Raw genomic sequence first — 13,535 nt, forward strand, 5'->3', positions numbered from 1 at the left:
TCCTACGCCTTGTGCATCACACACAGATAGCAGCCGGGTCTTCCAAGAGCAGGCTGAGCCCTGCCCGCTGTCTTATTTTTATTTTTTTAATGTATTTTATTGATTTCAGAGAGGAAGAGAGAGGGAGAGAGAGAGAGAGAGAGAGAGAGAGAGAGAGAGAGAGAGAGAAACACCTATGATGGGAGAATCATGGATCGGCTGCCTCCTGCACGCCCCCTACTGGGGACCGAGCCCACACCCCACGCCTGTGCCCTGACCGGGAATCGGACCCGGACCTCCTGGTTCCTAGGTCGACGCTCAGCCACGGAGCCGCGCGGCCGGGCCCCCTGCTGTTCGAAGGCCCAGGGCGCAGGCTGTGGGGTTTGCCCGAGGGGCTGTGCGTGCCTTCGAGCAGGTGAAGCAGTTTCCGGTGGGCGTGCCCCTCCCCCACAGGACACGGTGCAGATCGGGAACCGGCTCCCGGGGCTGAGGCTGCGCAGCGTGGTGCTGGGCGGCGTGTCGGAGGACAAGGTCTCGGTGCGCCGCGGCTTCCGGGGCTGCATGCAGGTACGCACGGCGGGCGTGGGCGCGGGCACCACGCTGGCTCCGCTGCTGCCCCGCGGCTGGAGCCGTGGCGACCTGCTGGTCTCAGTGACCAGTCGCTCGTCTGAGAGCCGACCCAGCGTTCACACACCCGGGTCCCAGCTCCCCGGTCCTCCCCACGTCCCTCGCGGCCTCTCCCCCAGCCCCTCCATCTGCCATCCGGGCCTGCCGCTCTGCCCTCCTGGCGAGACCAGAACCCGCCCCTCGCCGCCTCCACCTGCCCCGCTGTCCCCTGGGCCCACCCGCACGGGCCCCCCCCCCCCCCCCCCCGTCCCTCATCCAGGTGTGCTGTCTGCAGCTGTTTGTAGAGTAGCCCAGCTCGCGGCCTGGCTCCCCCAGCCCTGGCTCCCATGGCCCCGGCTCCCCCGGACCCGGCTCCCACGGCTCAGCTCACGGCCCGGCTCCCCCGGCCCCGGCTCCCACGGCCCCGGCTCCCACGGCCCAGCCCACGGCCCGGCTCCCACAGCCCCGGCTCCCTCGGCCCCGGCTCCCACGGCAATGAGATCCTTCCGATCCTTCCCCTGGTGCCCCCCACGCCCCGCGTGCTCTCTGAGCCCCTCCCCAGCTCTCTGTGTGCTCCGGCCCCGGGGCCTCCTGGCTGAGAACTCACCAGACCCACCCCCTGTGCTGCCTGCCTGGGCGCCCCTGCCGGTGCCCTCGCTCAGCCACCCTCTGCCATGAGCTGCCGAGCCCCCCGCCCTCCGCAGTCACACCCGCGTGCATTTTCCTCCTGAGCTCCCCCGGGTCGCTGGGATGTGGGGGGCTGTCTGTCTCCTGGAATGCAACCTGGGGAGGCGGGGGCCTCGTTCTGCCGTCACCCACCTCCCTGCTCCCCTCGCCCCCCCCATCCCAGTGCCCAGATAAACAAGGTGTCACCTCCCTGCTCCCCTCACCCCCCCCCCCATCCCAGTGCCCAGATAAACACGGTGTCACTTTAGGAACAAGGGACAGACAGCATTGGGGGTCCTTAAGCGCCGGCGACCTTCCGGGGTTCCTCCAGCCGAGGCCCCGGGATCGAGTCCGCTGTCCTCTCTGAGCACAGGGCGTGAGGATGGGGGAGACGTCCACCAATATCGCCACGCTCAACATGGACGACGCCCTCAAGGTCAGGGTGAAGGACGGCTGCGACATGGGCGACGCGTGCGCCTCCAGCCCCTGCCCCCAGCACAGCCACTGTCGCGACGCCTGGGACGGCTACACCTGCGTCTGCGACAGAGGTGAGCGTCCGCCGCCCCCCCCCCCACCCCCAATGCCGTCAGCCCGGCGGTGCCGCCCGCGGTGTTCACAACGCACTGAGGAGGCTGAGCTGGGCGCCGGCTTCCCAGCAGCTCTTCATGGTCGGGAGCCCGAGCTTCGGTTTGTGACCAAGGAGAGGGCCGGCCGTCTCTTCCTTTAAAAAAAATACTTTCAACTTACTTCAGAGAGGAAGGGGGAGAGAGGGAGAGAGAGAGAGGGAGGGAGGGAGGGAGGGAGGGAGGGAGGGAGGGAGGGAGGGAGGGAGGGAGGGAGGGAGGGAGGGAGGGAGACGTAAATGATGAGAACCATGGGTCGGCTGCCTCCGCACGCCCCCTGCTGGGGATCGAGCCCACAACCCCGGCGTGTGTCCCAACTGGGAATGGAACCGTGACCTCCTGGTTCGTAGGCCATAGGTTGACACTCAGCCCATGGGCCTCGCCGGCCAGACCGGGCCATCTCTTCTTAAACGCGTTCCGCTGTTTCTTGCACTCGGGCAGAGGGCCCAGGCCTGGGGCTCAGGGCTCACGCTGAGATGGAGGAGGATTAGGTAAAAGTACACATTTCTAAAGGCGTAATTCAGCGTTTGCCTCTGAGTTTGGAGGAGCTGTATCCGTGACAGCGGGCACCCGCCCACCGTGTGTCCTCGGGTGGCTGGGACCCCCTGCCCGTGGTTCCCGCCCTCCCAGGGGCACCTGGGAGCCCACGTTCGGCCCTGAAGGCTCACCTTTCCCGGGACTCCACCAGGCGGCTGGGGGACAGGTGGCCGGGGTGTCTGACATGAGGGTCTGGCTCCGGGGGTGGGCGGTCATGCTGGCCTGTCCCCACAGGGTACTTCGGGAGGAAGTGCGTGGACGTGTGTCACCTGAACCCCTGTGAGCACATGGCGGCCTGCGTGCGCAGCCCCGGCACCCCGCGGGGCTACGTGTGTGAGTGCGGGGCCAGCCGCTACGGGCCGTACTGCGAGAACAGGTGAGAGAGGCCACGCGTGTCGCTGCCACACGTGTCCACGCAGGTACTGCTCCTGCCCATTTCTCCTCGTGGTGACTTAACCCAAAGTACATGTAATTCTGGGTCAAGGACCTGTTTTCAAACTTGGCATGAAATCAGTGAGAGCCAAACTGGGCGTCACGCACTGACCTCAGCTGAGCACGTCTCCGCCCCAGAGACTTACACACCGCTCGCCGACCTGGAGCCCCTGTGCTCGGAGCAGGTGGGAGCGGAGGTCGGAGGTCGGATGTCAGAGGTCAGGCAGGCGGCAGGCGGCTGGGGGGTGGGCCGGCCTCCGCACCTTCGATGCCAGGTCGCCAGCTGGCTCAGCAGGCGGGACTGGGCGGGGCCGATTCTGAGCCCACTGGTCCAGCGCGTGGCTGCTCAGAGCGGACGGCGGCGTGGGCACACGGGGGACAGGCCGCTCTGAGCACCCGGGGCCATGGCCAGCGTTTGCCCCTGGTCCCGGGGCAGCCGGCTCTGTGCTGCGTGGGGCTGGGGTCGAGGGAGGCCAGTGCAGGGCGTCCGTGTCCCTGCACCAGGAGCCCACGTCCGCTGTGGGTGCTGGGCAGAGTGGCCCCGGCGACGCCATGCAGGCAGCTAGCTGGGACGTGGAGTCCCCTCGAGGGGAGGCTCCGGGCCCCAGCAGGCTTTCTCTGAGACGACCGTGTGCACCCTCCCCCTGCTTCCCAACAGGATCGACCTCCCGTGCCCCAAAGGCTGGTGGGGGAACCCCGTGTGCGGCCCGTGCCACTGTGCCGTCGACAAGGGCTTCGATCCCGACTGCAACAAGACCAACGGGCAGTGCCAGTGCAAGGTGAGGCCCAGCCCACGGGTGGTCTGCAGGCACGTGTCCCTCACCCGCTCCTGGGGTGCCACGCCCGGGAGGTGGCCCTGCATGCATGCACACACACACCCCTACATGTGCATAGATGCATGCACACACACACTCCTACATATGCATAGACACACACACACCTATATGTGCATAGACGCACGCCTACATGTGCATAGACACACATGCACACACACCTACATGTGCATAGACACGCACACATGTACACCTATGTACATATGCGCACACACGTGTGCACACACCTACCTGTGCATGCACATGCTCACACATCTACCTGTGCATAGACACACCTGTGTACACCTACATGTGCATAGACACACCTACACATGCATAGGCACATATCTGCACACACACCTATACACACACCTACCTATGCATTACCTTCACACACGCCTGCCTACACACACCTACCTGGACACATGCACACACACACATCCCGAGCCCAGGGCATCACGTGCACACACACCTACATGTACTTAAACACACCTACTTACACACACACCTACCTACACACGCCTACACACGCTGACCTGGACACATGCACACGCGTGTCCCCAGCCCAGGGCATCATGTGCACACACGTGCCTGCGGAGGTGGGTCGAGGTGTGTGGCTGCTCCGAGGCCCTGGGGCCCGGGGCTGCTTCACCTGCGAGCTGCTGGGACCACGGGACTGGAGTCCTCAGCCCACGGCCGGGAGCCCGAGCCGCGTCCGTGGGGTCGGCTCCTCTTTGGCACCGACCACGACCCCACGCGCGGCTTCTGGCGTTTGCAGGAGAACCACTACCAGCCCCCGGGCCAGGACGCCTGCCTGCCCTGCGACTGCTTCCCGCACGGCTCCCACAGCCGCGCCTGCGACGCCGACACCGGCCAGTGCACCTGCAGGCCCGGCGTCATCGGCCGCCAGTGCAACCGCTGCGACAACCCCTTCGCCGAGGTCACCCCGCTCGGCTGCGAAGGTCGGCGGTGCCCCTTGACCCCTGCGAGGCCGTGTCTCAGAGGCAGGCTGCTGGGCACAGCGTGCGTGCGTGCGTGCGTGTGTGCGCATGTGCGTATGCATGTGTGTGCACGCATCGCACACGCTGGCGTTTGAGGGATGCTCAGCCTTAGGGTCTGTCCACCTGGCCCTCTGTGACCTTGGCCCTCATTAGAGCCAGGTCGCCCCTCCCATCGTCACTGTGGGGGACGGTGGAGGTCTGGTTTGGGGCAGGGCCCCAGGGAGGAGTGAGCAGAGCCCTGCACCCTGGGGTGGCTGGGCCAGGCTGAGGGGTCTCACCTCTGCCCCCCAGTGATCTACAGCGGGTGTCCCAGAGCTTTTGAAGCCGGCATCTGGTGGCCACAGACCAAGTTCGGGCAGCCAGCCGCGGTGCCGTGCCCCAAGGGATCCGTGGGTAAGTGCAGGGCTGGGGGCGCCCACGCCGGGCGGAGGGCGGGCAGAAGCGCTGGTTGCGGGAGAGCGGCCGAGGCAGTGAAACTCGCGGATGTTCCGTGTTGGAAATCTCTGTTTAGCCGGAAAACTTCTCCTTCATAACGAGTGCCAGCCTGGGGGCAGCTGGCCGCACGCAGCACAGCGGCCGGCCTCCCGCTCAGCCCGGGCGGCCTGTAGAACGGGTGGGGCCGCACCTGCCCTTGAGAGCCGTAGCCGCGGCGTGGGTGCGTGTGGTGTTGGAGTGCTCCGCCGGGGGGGAGCTGCTTCCTTTCCGAGGACTGGCTCCAGTGTCTGCCTGTCATGGCTGAGCTCCGGCCCCCTGCTTGTGGGCGGCTCTCAGCTTAGACATCACCCGGGCGGGAGATGGGACCACCCCGCCGGCCTCGTGGCTGGGCCCCCCCTGGCCTCGTGGCTGTGGCCCCCGCTGGCCTCGTGGCTGGGCCCCCGGTGGCCTCGTGGCTGGTTCCCCGCCGGCCTTGTGGCCAGGGCATCCGTGAGTCCTGGGCCAGCGAGGGGTGGGCATCACGCGGCGCACACCTCCTGGGAACACCCCGGGTCCGAGCACCTCGGGACGAGCAGGTGTCGGTTCGCCGTCAGGACTCAGCTTCGCGTCCCTCCTCTGCCCCAGGCACCGCCGTCCGCCACTGCAGCGGGGAGAAGGGCTGGCGGCCCCCCGAGCTCTTCAACTGCACCGCGGCCGCCTTCGTGCAGCTCAAAGCCGCGGTAGGGACGGGCATGCGGCGGGGCCCCGGGGGGTGGGGTCGAGGCCGCGGGCCGCGGTCAGACACCAGCCGGGCTCCAGACACGTCTCCTCGTTCCCTTCAGGCCCCATCCGCGCATGTGGCTCTGCAGACGCCCAGTTCCGGGGTGGAGGCCCCCTCCCCTCTCCCCCTCCTCCCAGCGCCTCAGACACTCCAGCCCCTCCCACTTGGCGTGACTTTTCCGCCAGTTGTTGGCCTGACAGACCCTCCGTTTTCGTACCAGTTATCATCAGGGTCGTTTTGTTTTTTAATACGTTTTTATTGATTTCAGAGAGAAGGGAGAGGGCGAGAGAGAGAAACGTCCATGATGAGAGAGCATCACCCACCGGCTGCCTCCTGCACGCCCCCTTCAGGGGATCGAGTCCACAACCCGGGCTGTGCCTGACCAGGAATTGAACTGTGGCCTGGTTCGTAGGTCGCCGCTCACCCACTGAGCCGCGCCGCCGGGCTGTCTTTAATTCCTCATGTTCTCTCCGGCCCAGACACTTCCCACGGGAGGCGGGGGTCCAACGGGAAGGCCGAGCCGCCGCACGTAGGCTGGCGGGCATCGCGTTTGCTCCCTCGTTTCAGAACGAGAAGCTGAGCCGCAATGAGACGCGGATGGACGGGCCGGGGGCCCTGCGGCTGGCCAAGGCGCTGCGCAACGCCACGCGGCACTCGGCCACGCTCTTCGGCCAGGACGTGCGCTCGGCCTCCCAGCTGCTGGCCCGGGTCCTGCGGCACGAGAGCGGCCGGCAGGGCTTCGAGCTGGCGGCCACGCGGGACGCCGACTTCCACCAGGTGGGCGGGCCGGGCCGGGGCCCTCGGGGGCAGGACCCAGACGCTCCTGGGGGGTGGGGCTGTGATGTGCCCAGGCCGCCTCCCCTGTGGGCCCCGGGGTGCACGCGCGACGCCCCAGCAGGGCTTCTCCCTGGCGCCCCCTTCTGCCTTGGAGATTGAAACACCCGCCGCCCCCCCCCCTCCCCCCCCCCCCCCCCCCCCCCCGCTCGGGCCTGGCCTCCGGGACCTGGGAGCCCCGTGCAGTGGCCAGGCCTCGGGCGGCTGCACCGAGCTGAGCGTCTGTCTGTGTCTGACAGGACGTGGTCCGCGCGGGCAGCGCCCTGCTGGCCCCGGGCACCAGGGCCGCGTGGGAGCAGATCCAGCGCGGCGAGGAGGGCGTGGCCCAGCTGCTGCGCAGCTTCGAGGACTATTTCAGCAACGTGGCCCGCAACCTGCGCCGGACCTACCTGCGGCCCTTCGTCATCGTCACCGCCAACATGAGTAAGGGCCGCGGCGTCGCGGGCTCAGCCGGGCCCATCGGGGTGCGCGGCCGCCTCTCAGGGAAGGGCCGGCGGCTCTGGCCTCGTCTCCTGGTCTGTAAACGGGGAGGGAGGACCCGCTTGGTCCAGCCCGTTCAGAGGGGACCCACCCCCGGCCCAGGAAACGGGGGATGGCGTGCGCAGAGGGGGGGGAGGGCAGAGCTGGGGAGGCTGTCTGGGGAGTGGGCCTGGCGTCCGGGTGTGGGTCCCACCTCTACACTCGCTCCGAGGGCCCCAGGCCCAGGGGGGGACGAGGGGCGGGGGGCCGGCCCTGGGCGGAGTGGCCCACACCGCAGTGCCCGGCGAACCCAGTGCCCCAGGCCCAGGACACGCCGCTCCTTCCTGGGGAGAAAGCCCCCAGCTCGGACAGCGCGGGCACAGCCCTGGGGCCGCCCTGGTGGGGCTCCCCGTTTCCTCCTGCGCCTCAGCAGAGCCAGGAAGTCCCTTCCCGGGGTGCCCCTTGGTTTCCCTGTTACTTCCCAGTGGGCGGGTCTGTGACCCACAGCGGCATCCCTACCGGGGCGGGGCGGGGCGGGGGCGCACTGCTCACGTCAGGATCACCGGCTGTGCCGGCCCCCAAGCTGCCCAGGTGTCCCGACCCGGGCCTGGCGGGGCTCGGCCGCCCTGTCAGCAACTGGACCTGCCGCGTTCCCCTCCCGCTCAGGGTGCAAAGCGCCCAGCAGGACGGGGTTCTGGCTCAGGGGTTGGGGCTCCCGGGGCGGGGCCTCGAGCCGCGTGTGAGGGAAACCCCCGTCCCCACAGTCCTCGCTGTCGACGTCTTCGACAAGTTCAACTTCTCGGGAGCCTGGGTGCCGCGGTTCGAGGACATCCGGGAGGACTTCCCGCCGGAGCTGGCGTCCTCCGTCTTCTTCTCGGCCGACTTCTTCCGACCGCCGGAGAGGAGAGGTGCGCGCCGAGCCGAGGGCTGCGCGGGGCCGCCTGCTGGGGGCGGGGGTCTGCGGGGAGAGCATGCCCTGTGGGTGCGTGACCGTGTGTCCGTGGGTGCACGTCCGTGGGTGCACAGCCTGTGGGTGCACCTCGTGGGCCTCCCGGAAGCCAGGGGCCGGCCGGGGCGTATGCTGGTGTCGGACCGAGAGGCAGTGGCGGGTCGTGTCCCACAGCCACTGTGGGGTCTCTCCCCCCCCACCCCCCAGCACCACGAGGGCCTGGCTCTGAGGCCACCGGCCTTGCCACCTTCCACCTGCCCCCTGGGGCGTCGCCAACCCGGTCTCCACCCTCAGACACCGCCTCCCACTGCCCGGCCCGGCCCCGAGGCGGCTCCAGCCCAGCCCCCTCAGCCCCCCTCCGTCCAGACAGCGGGGTGCAGTGCCGCTCTGCTGGCCGAGGCTCCCTGACCAGCGGACTGGTCAGAGGCGGTGAGCCGGCCGGGCGGCGGTGGGGAAACAGGCGTCAGACCCAGCGGTTTATTCAGGCCGGGAGCACCCACGGGGGGACGGGCTCGGCTCGGCCTCCCCTCCAGGCGAGCTGCGGGGCCGAGACGCCGCGAGGCCGCCGTGCGGGACGCTGCCCGCCGCCCCTGCCTCTGGGCGGTGCTCCCGGAGGAGGCGGCACCAGCTCCCCGCGCCCCCAGCCCCAGTGACCACGGCCCCGCTGCCTCCTGGTCCCGGGCGTGAAATCGACCGCTGTGACCGGCCTGCCTCTCCGGCCTGTGCTCGGGGCGTCCCTGGGGAGCCCCGACCCCGGGTCGGCTCCTCGCTCACACGCTCGCTCACCTTGCAGAGGGGCCCGCGGGGAGGCCCGTCGGTGGTAAGGCTGCCCCGCAGACCCCGCGCCCCGGGCCCGGCGCCGAGAGCGAGGCCCCGTCCCGGAGGCGGAAGAGGCACCCCGACCAGCCCGGCCAGTTCGCCGTCGCCCTGGTCGTCGTCTACCGGACGCTGGGGCAGCTGCTGCCGGAGCGGTACGACCCCGACCGCCGCAGCCTCCGGTGAGGAGCAGACGGCCCCCGCCCCGCACGACCCCCCGCAGCTCCCAACGGTTCCGGGTCTGCGGGTGGCGCTGTGCCCGGAGGGTCTGCTGATGGCACACGGCCCAGCAGGGTGATTCCCGCTCGGAGCGTCCGTCCCCAGCACCTGTCCTCAGGCTGCGGGGCCGGCCCCGAGGGCTGCTGGGAAAACACCTCCTGCCCAGGGGCTCCCTGACTGTGCACAGAGTCAGGCACAGGGCCCTCACCTCGTTAGTGGGGGGACCCTCGTTAGTGGGGGGCCTCGTTAGTGGGGGGGACCCTCGTTAGTGGGGGGCCTCGTTAGTGGGGGGCTTCGTTAGTGGGGGAACCCTCATTAGTGGGGGGACCCTCGTTAGTGGGGGGCCCTCGTTAGTGGGGGGCCTCGTTAGTGGGGGGCCCCTCGTTAGTGGGGGGACCCTTGTTAGTGGGGGGGCCTCGTTAGTGGGGGAACCCTCGTTAGTGGGGGGACCCTCGTTAGTGGGGGACCCTCGTTAGTGGGGGGCCCTCACTAGTGGGGGGCCTCATTAGTGGGGGGCCCCTCGTTAGTGGGGGGCCCCTCGTTAGTGGGGGGGACCCTCGTTAGTGGGGGGACCCTCGTTAGTGGGGGGCCTCGTTAGTGGGGGGCCTTGTTAGTGGGGGGCCCCTCGTTAGTGGGGGGCCCCTCATTAGTGGGGGGGCCCTCATTAGTGGGGGGCCTTGTTACTGGGGGGCCCCTCATTAGTGGGGGGCCCCTCGTTAGTGGGGGGCCCCTCGTTAGTGGGGGGGCCTCATTAGTGGGGGGGACCCTCGTTAGTGGGGGGACCCTCGTTAGTGGGGGGCCTCGTTAGTGGGGGGCCTTGTTAGTGGGGGGGCCCTCGTTAGTGGGGGGCCTTGTTAGTGGGGGGGCCCTCGTTAGTGGGGGGCCTTGTTAGTGGGGGGGCCCTCGTTAGTGGGGGGCCTCATTAGTGGGGGACCCCGGGAGCTGTGATAATCGCCCGCTTCCTTTCAGCCACGTCTCAGCCTCCCCTGCTGTCCCTGAGGTTTATGTTGTGGGGCCACCACCTTCCATGCACAGACTTTCTCCTCGTTTTTATATTTATTTTTTTTAAATATATTTTTATTGATTTCACAGAGGAAGGGAGAGGGAGAGATAGAAACATCAGTGATGAGAGAGAATCACTGATCGGCTGCCTCCCGCACGTCCCACACTGGGGATCGAACCCGCAACCCGGGCCTGTGCCCTGACCGGAATCGAACCCTGACCTCCTGGTTCCTGGGTCGATGTCAGCCATGGAGCCACGCCAGCCGGGCACTTCTCATTTTTAAGTTTCCAAAGTTCACCTTTGACCTGTGCACGCCCCGTCCCTGGCAGAACCTCACGGAGCACCCCGCGGCCCAGGCCCTCCCAGGAGCAGAGCCTGCCGCGGTGGCGCCCTCCCGGAGGGCGTCTGTCCCGTGTCCTCTGTGCTTGCACACGGCTGGGCTGTGGGACGTGTTTCCTGACACGCGTGTCCCTGTGTCACTCCCCGCAGGCTGCCGGGCCGGCCGGTCATCAACACGCCGGTGGTGAGCGCCGTGGTGCACAGCGAGGGGGCGCCGCTGCCCAGCCCCCTGCCGAGGCCCGTCCGCGTGCAGTTCGCGCTGCTGGAGACCCGGGAGCGCACCAAGCCCGTCTGCGTGTTCTGGAACCACTCCGTCACGTGAGCCACGCCTCCACGGGGCCTCCCTGGGGTGTGAGGGTCCCCGACACGCACAGTTACACACACACATGTGCACATGCATGTACACACACGTGTGCACACACAGGCCAACACGGAGATAGGCCACACACCCACGGGGCTGCCGGGACACAGAAGCCGACAGGCGCCCCGTCTGCCTCCACACCAGGCGGGGGCTCGCTCTGAACACGCCCGGGAGGCAGCCCTCAGACACTGGGCCCAGGGACCCTTCGCTGACCTGGGGCACCAGGTGTGTGTGGGGGGGTCCCTGTATCAGTCGGGGTGCCGGCCTCACCTGGCCGCCGCGAGGCTGGTTTCCCCCGGAGGCCGAGCCGCCTCCGCAGGCCCCTCCCCACGTCTGAAGCTCGGACAGAATCTGTGCAGCCACATCCCCCTGGTCGTGTCCCACCGGGCGAGGGGGGCTGAGCTGGGCGCTGAGGCCGGGACGGCGAGCCAGGCACCCGCTCAGCTCGCGCTGGGGGGCAGGCCCTGTCCGTCTCTCCCTCGTGGTTTTCCGACTTCTGGATAACAGGCAGCCGCGTCTGCACCGGGACCGACGCCCGGTTAACAAAGAGCGAGTGCCGGGCGCGGGCTCACGGTGGGCCCCACCGTGTGAGGCCCGGCCGTCGCAGGCCCCGCCTTCAAACCCTGGCGGGTAGCCGTGCTCTCGTTATTCCCTCGGCCTGGCTGCACAGTCGTCCGCATCCTAGTTCTTAGCAAACGCCTTGGCCTTCACAGCCCATTTTACAGATGAGTAAACCGAGGCTCAGAGAAGTGAGTGGATTTTCCCAGAGTCCGGGAGGGCAGGGCTCCCCCTCTGAGGCCGAGATGCACCCGTAGCAGCTTGCGGTGTGGGGCTCCCCACCAGTAAAACGGGAGTGTCGTGGGCCCTGCCTCCAGGCAGCGGCCGTAAAAGGTTGCACAATGGGGAGATGAAAGTCTGGAAAGAAGGTAATCGTCTAGAGCCTAGAAGAAAGAGCAGGCTGGAGAACAAAGCGGCCCTTTTAACAACCCACTGATGTTTCCCACACAAGGGGCGTGGGGCGCCGTCCATTTCAGCTTTACTGCGGTGACACAGCGGGAGCCCCGGGCGCTCATCAGGCCTCGCAGACTGGAGGGCGGGGCGTGGTCGCAGGGTACGAGGGAGGGGGGCTGTGGGCCCAGGGTGACGGGGGCTCGCGTACCGGCTCCAGCGGGGGCAGGAGGCCTCGGGGAGCCCGGCGGCGGAGGGACCCACCCCCCCTTTTCTCTGCAGCCCCGGGGGGCCTGGAGGCTGGTCGGCCAAGGGCTGCGAGCTGCTGGCGCGGAACCGGACCCACGTGACCTGCCAGTGCAGCCACACGGCCAGCTTCGCGGTGCTCATGGACGTCTCCCGGCGCGAGGTGGGCGCACCCACGGGCGGCCCTGCCCGCCGGGCACGCGTGTCCAGGGCGTTTGCCCTTTGGGGCATCGAGCCTGCCCCCCCACCTGCCCCCACAGGCTGCGTCTCCTTCCGAGGGCTTTAAACCGAGCCCCTGAGCTGGCCGGCCCCGGGCTTTCCCCGAGGCCTGGCTGTGCATTAAAGACCCGGCGGGCCCTCGCCTCAGGCTGAAGAGAGCCGCCTGGACTGCCCCCCTCACTTCCCTGCAGGGCCCCCGCCTGTCGGGTGGCGCAGCTTCACCCCCTTTAAAGCTTAGGGAAGAAAAGCCGTCTGGCCGAGGAAGGGGTGTCTGCCTTCAGCGCCACGCGCTGGCCCCGAGGCCCCGAGGCCCCGAAGACAAGGGGCCGGTCCGCAGCCCTGGCCGCAGGCGCTAAAGTCCCCGCCCGCCCGTACCCCCCCCCCCCCCCCACCCGCATCCTCCGGCCTGGGGTGCGACGAGTGGGCTGCGCAGGGCGGAGCGAGGTCAGCCTGGGGCCCGCGCTGGACTCCCGGAGCCAGACCGGTTCGGGCCTGGGTTTTGTCAGGGAGGCCAGGCCACCGTCCCTCCGAGGGCTCTGTGGTGCCGCTGCCGGGGTCTCTGTCACATCCCTGGGGGCGGGAGTCAGCCGCGGGCCGCCGACGGGCGTCCCGGTGACGGGAAGGGACGTGCCCTCGGGCCTCCCCGACAGGCGCCTGAGCAGGTGGCCCAGGTCCCGGCTGGAGGGCCAGTCACTCGAGGTCTTTGTCCCGGGACCCGGGGGAGCTCCCTGGCCAGGCGGTGCCCGCAGTGGGCTGGGCGGGAGGCCCAGGGCCCTGAAATCCAGGTAGAAAGAAAAGCAGAGCAGGCACCCAGGCTCCCACACCCTCAGGGGGACCCAAAGACAGAAGTCTCACTAGCCCCCCAGCCACAGGGGAGCCCCAGGACCCCGGCCTCCAGGGGGCCCGGGGTTGGATGCAGGAGGAGAAGCCCCTAAGCGCTCGGCCTCCCGCTCCCCGGCCGTTCTGGCCCCGGCGTGCCCTGGGCGGCCCCTGCTCGGAAGTCTGGGTGCAGAACACTCCCAGGGTTATGGGGGCGGGCGCTCCCTGCTCCCCGCCGGGTGCCGGCTCCCGGAGGGGGTGACGTCCTGCAAAGCCCAGGAGATGGTGGCAGTCCTGGCCTTGGGTAACCTGGGTCTGTGTGGAGGCCCCGCCCAGGTCAGGATTCGGGGGGAGGCCCAGGGCCTCCTGGGCAGCCGTGGATGTGGCTTTTTCCTTCTCTTGTTATTATTTTAGTAGAGGCCCTGGGGTCCCTCAGCCCGGCCTGCACCCTCTCCAATCCAGGACCCCCACG

General features: G+C 68.7%; 1 protein-coding gene across 1 annotated transcript in view; it reads left to right on the forward strand.

The window, feature by feature from the left end:
* Positions 1-13,535, forward strand: part of CELSR1 (cadherin EGF LAG seven-pass G-type receptor 1) — a 103,601-nt gene that overhangs the window by 80,890 nt on the left and 9,176 nt on the right. The window contains 13 exon segments of the mRNA XM_079774575.1: positions 433-546; positions 1,625-1,799; positions 2,646-2,787; positions 3,502-3,622; positions 4,434-4,617; positions 4,948-5,049; positions 5,716-5,810; positions 6,419-6,628; positions 6,925-7,108; positions 7,909-8,052; positions 8,887-9,091; positions 10,621-10,788; positions 12,062-12,188. Coding sequence (XP_079630701.1) covers positions 433-546; positions 1,625-1,799; positions 2,646-2,787; positions 3,502-3,622; positions 4,434-4,617; positions 4,948-5,049; positions 5,716-5,810; positions 6,419-6,628; positions 6,925-7,108; positions 7,909-8,052; positions 8,887-9,091; positions 10,621-10,788; positions 12,062-12,188 — 1,971 coding nt within the window.

Source organism: Cnephaeus nilssonii (genome assembly GCF_951640355.1).
Source record: "Cnephaeus nilssonii genome assembly, chromosome: 6".
Taxonomy (NCBI): Eukaryota; Metazoa; Chordata; class Mammalia; order Chiroptera; family Vespertilionidae; genus Cnephaeus; species Cnephaeus nilssonii.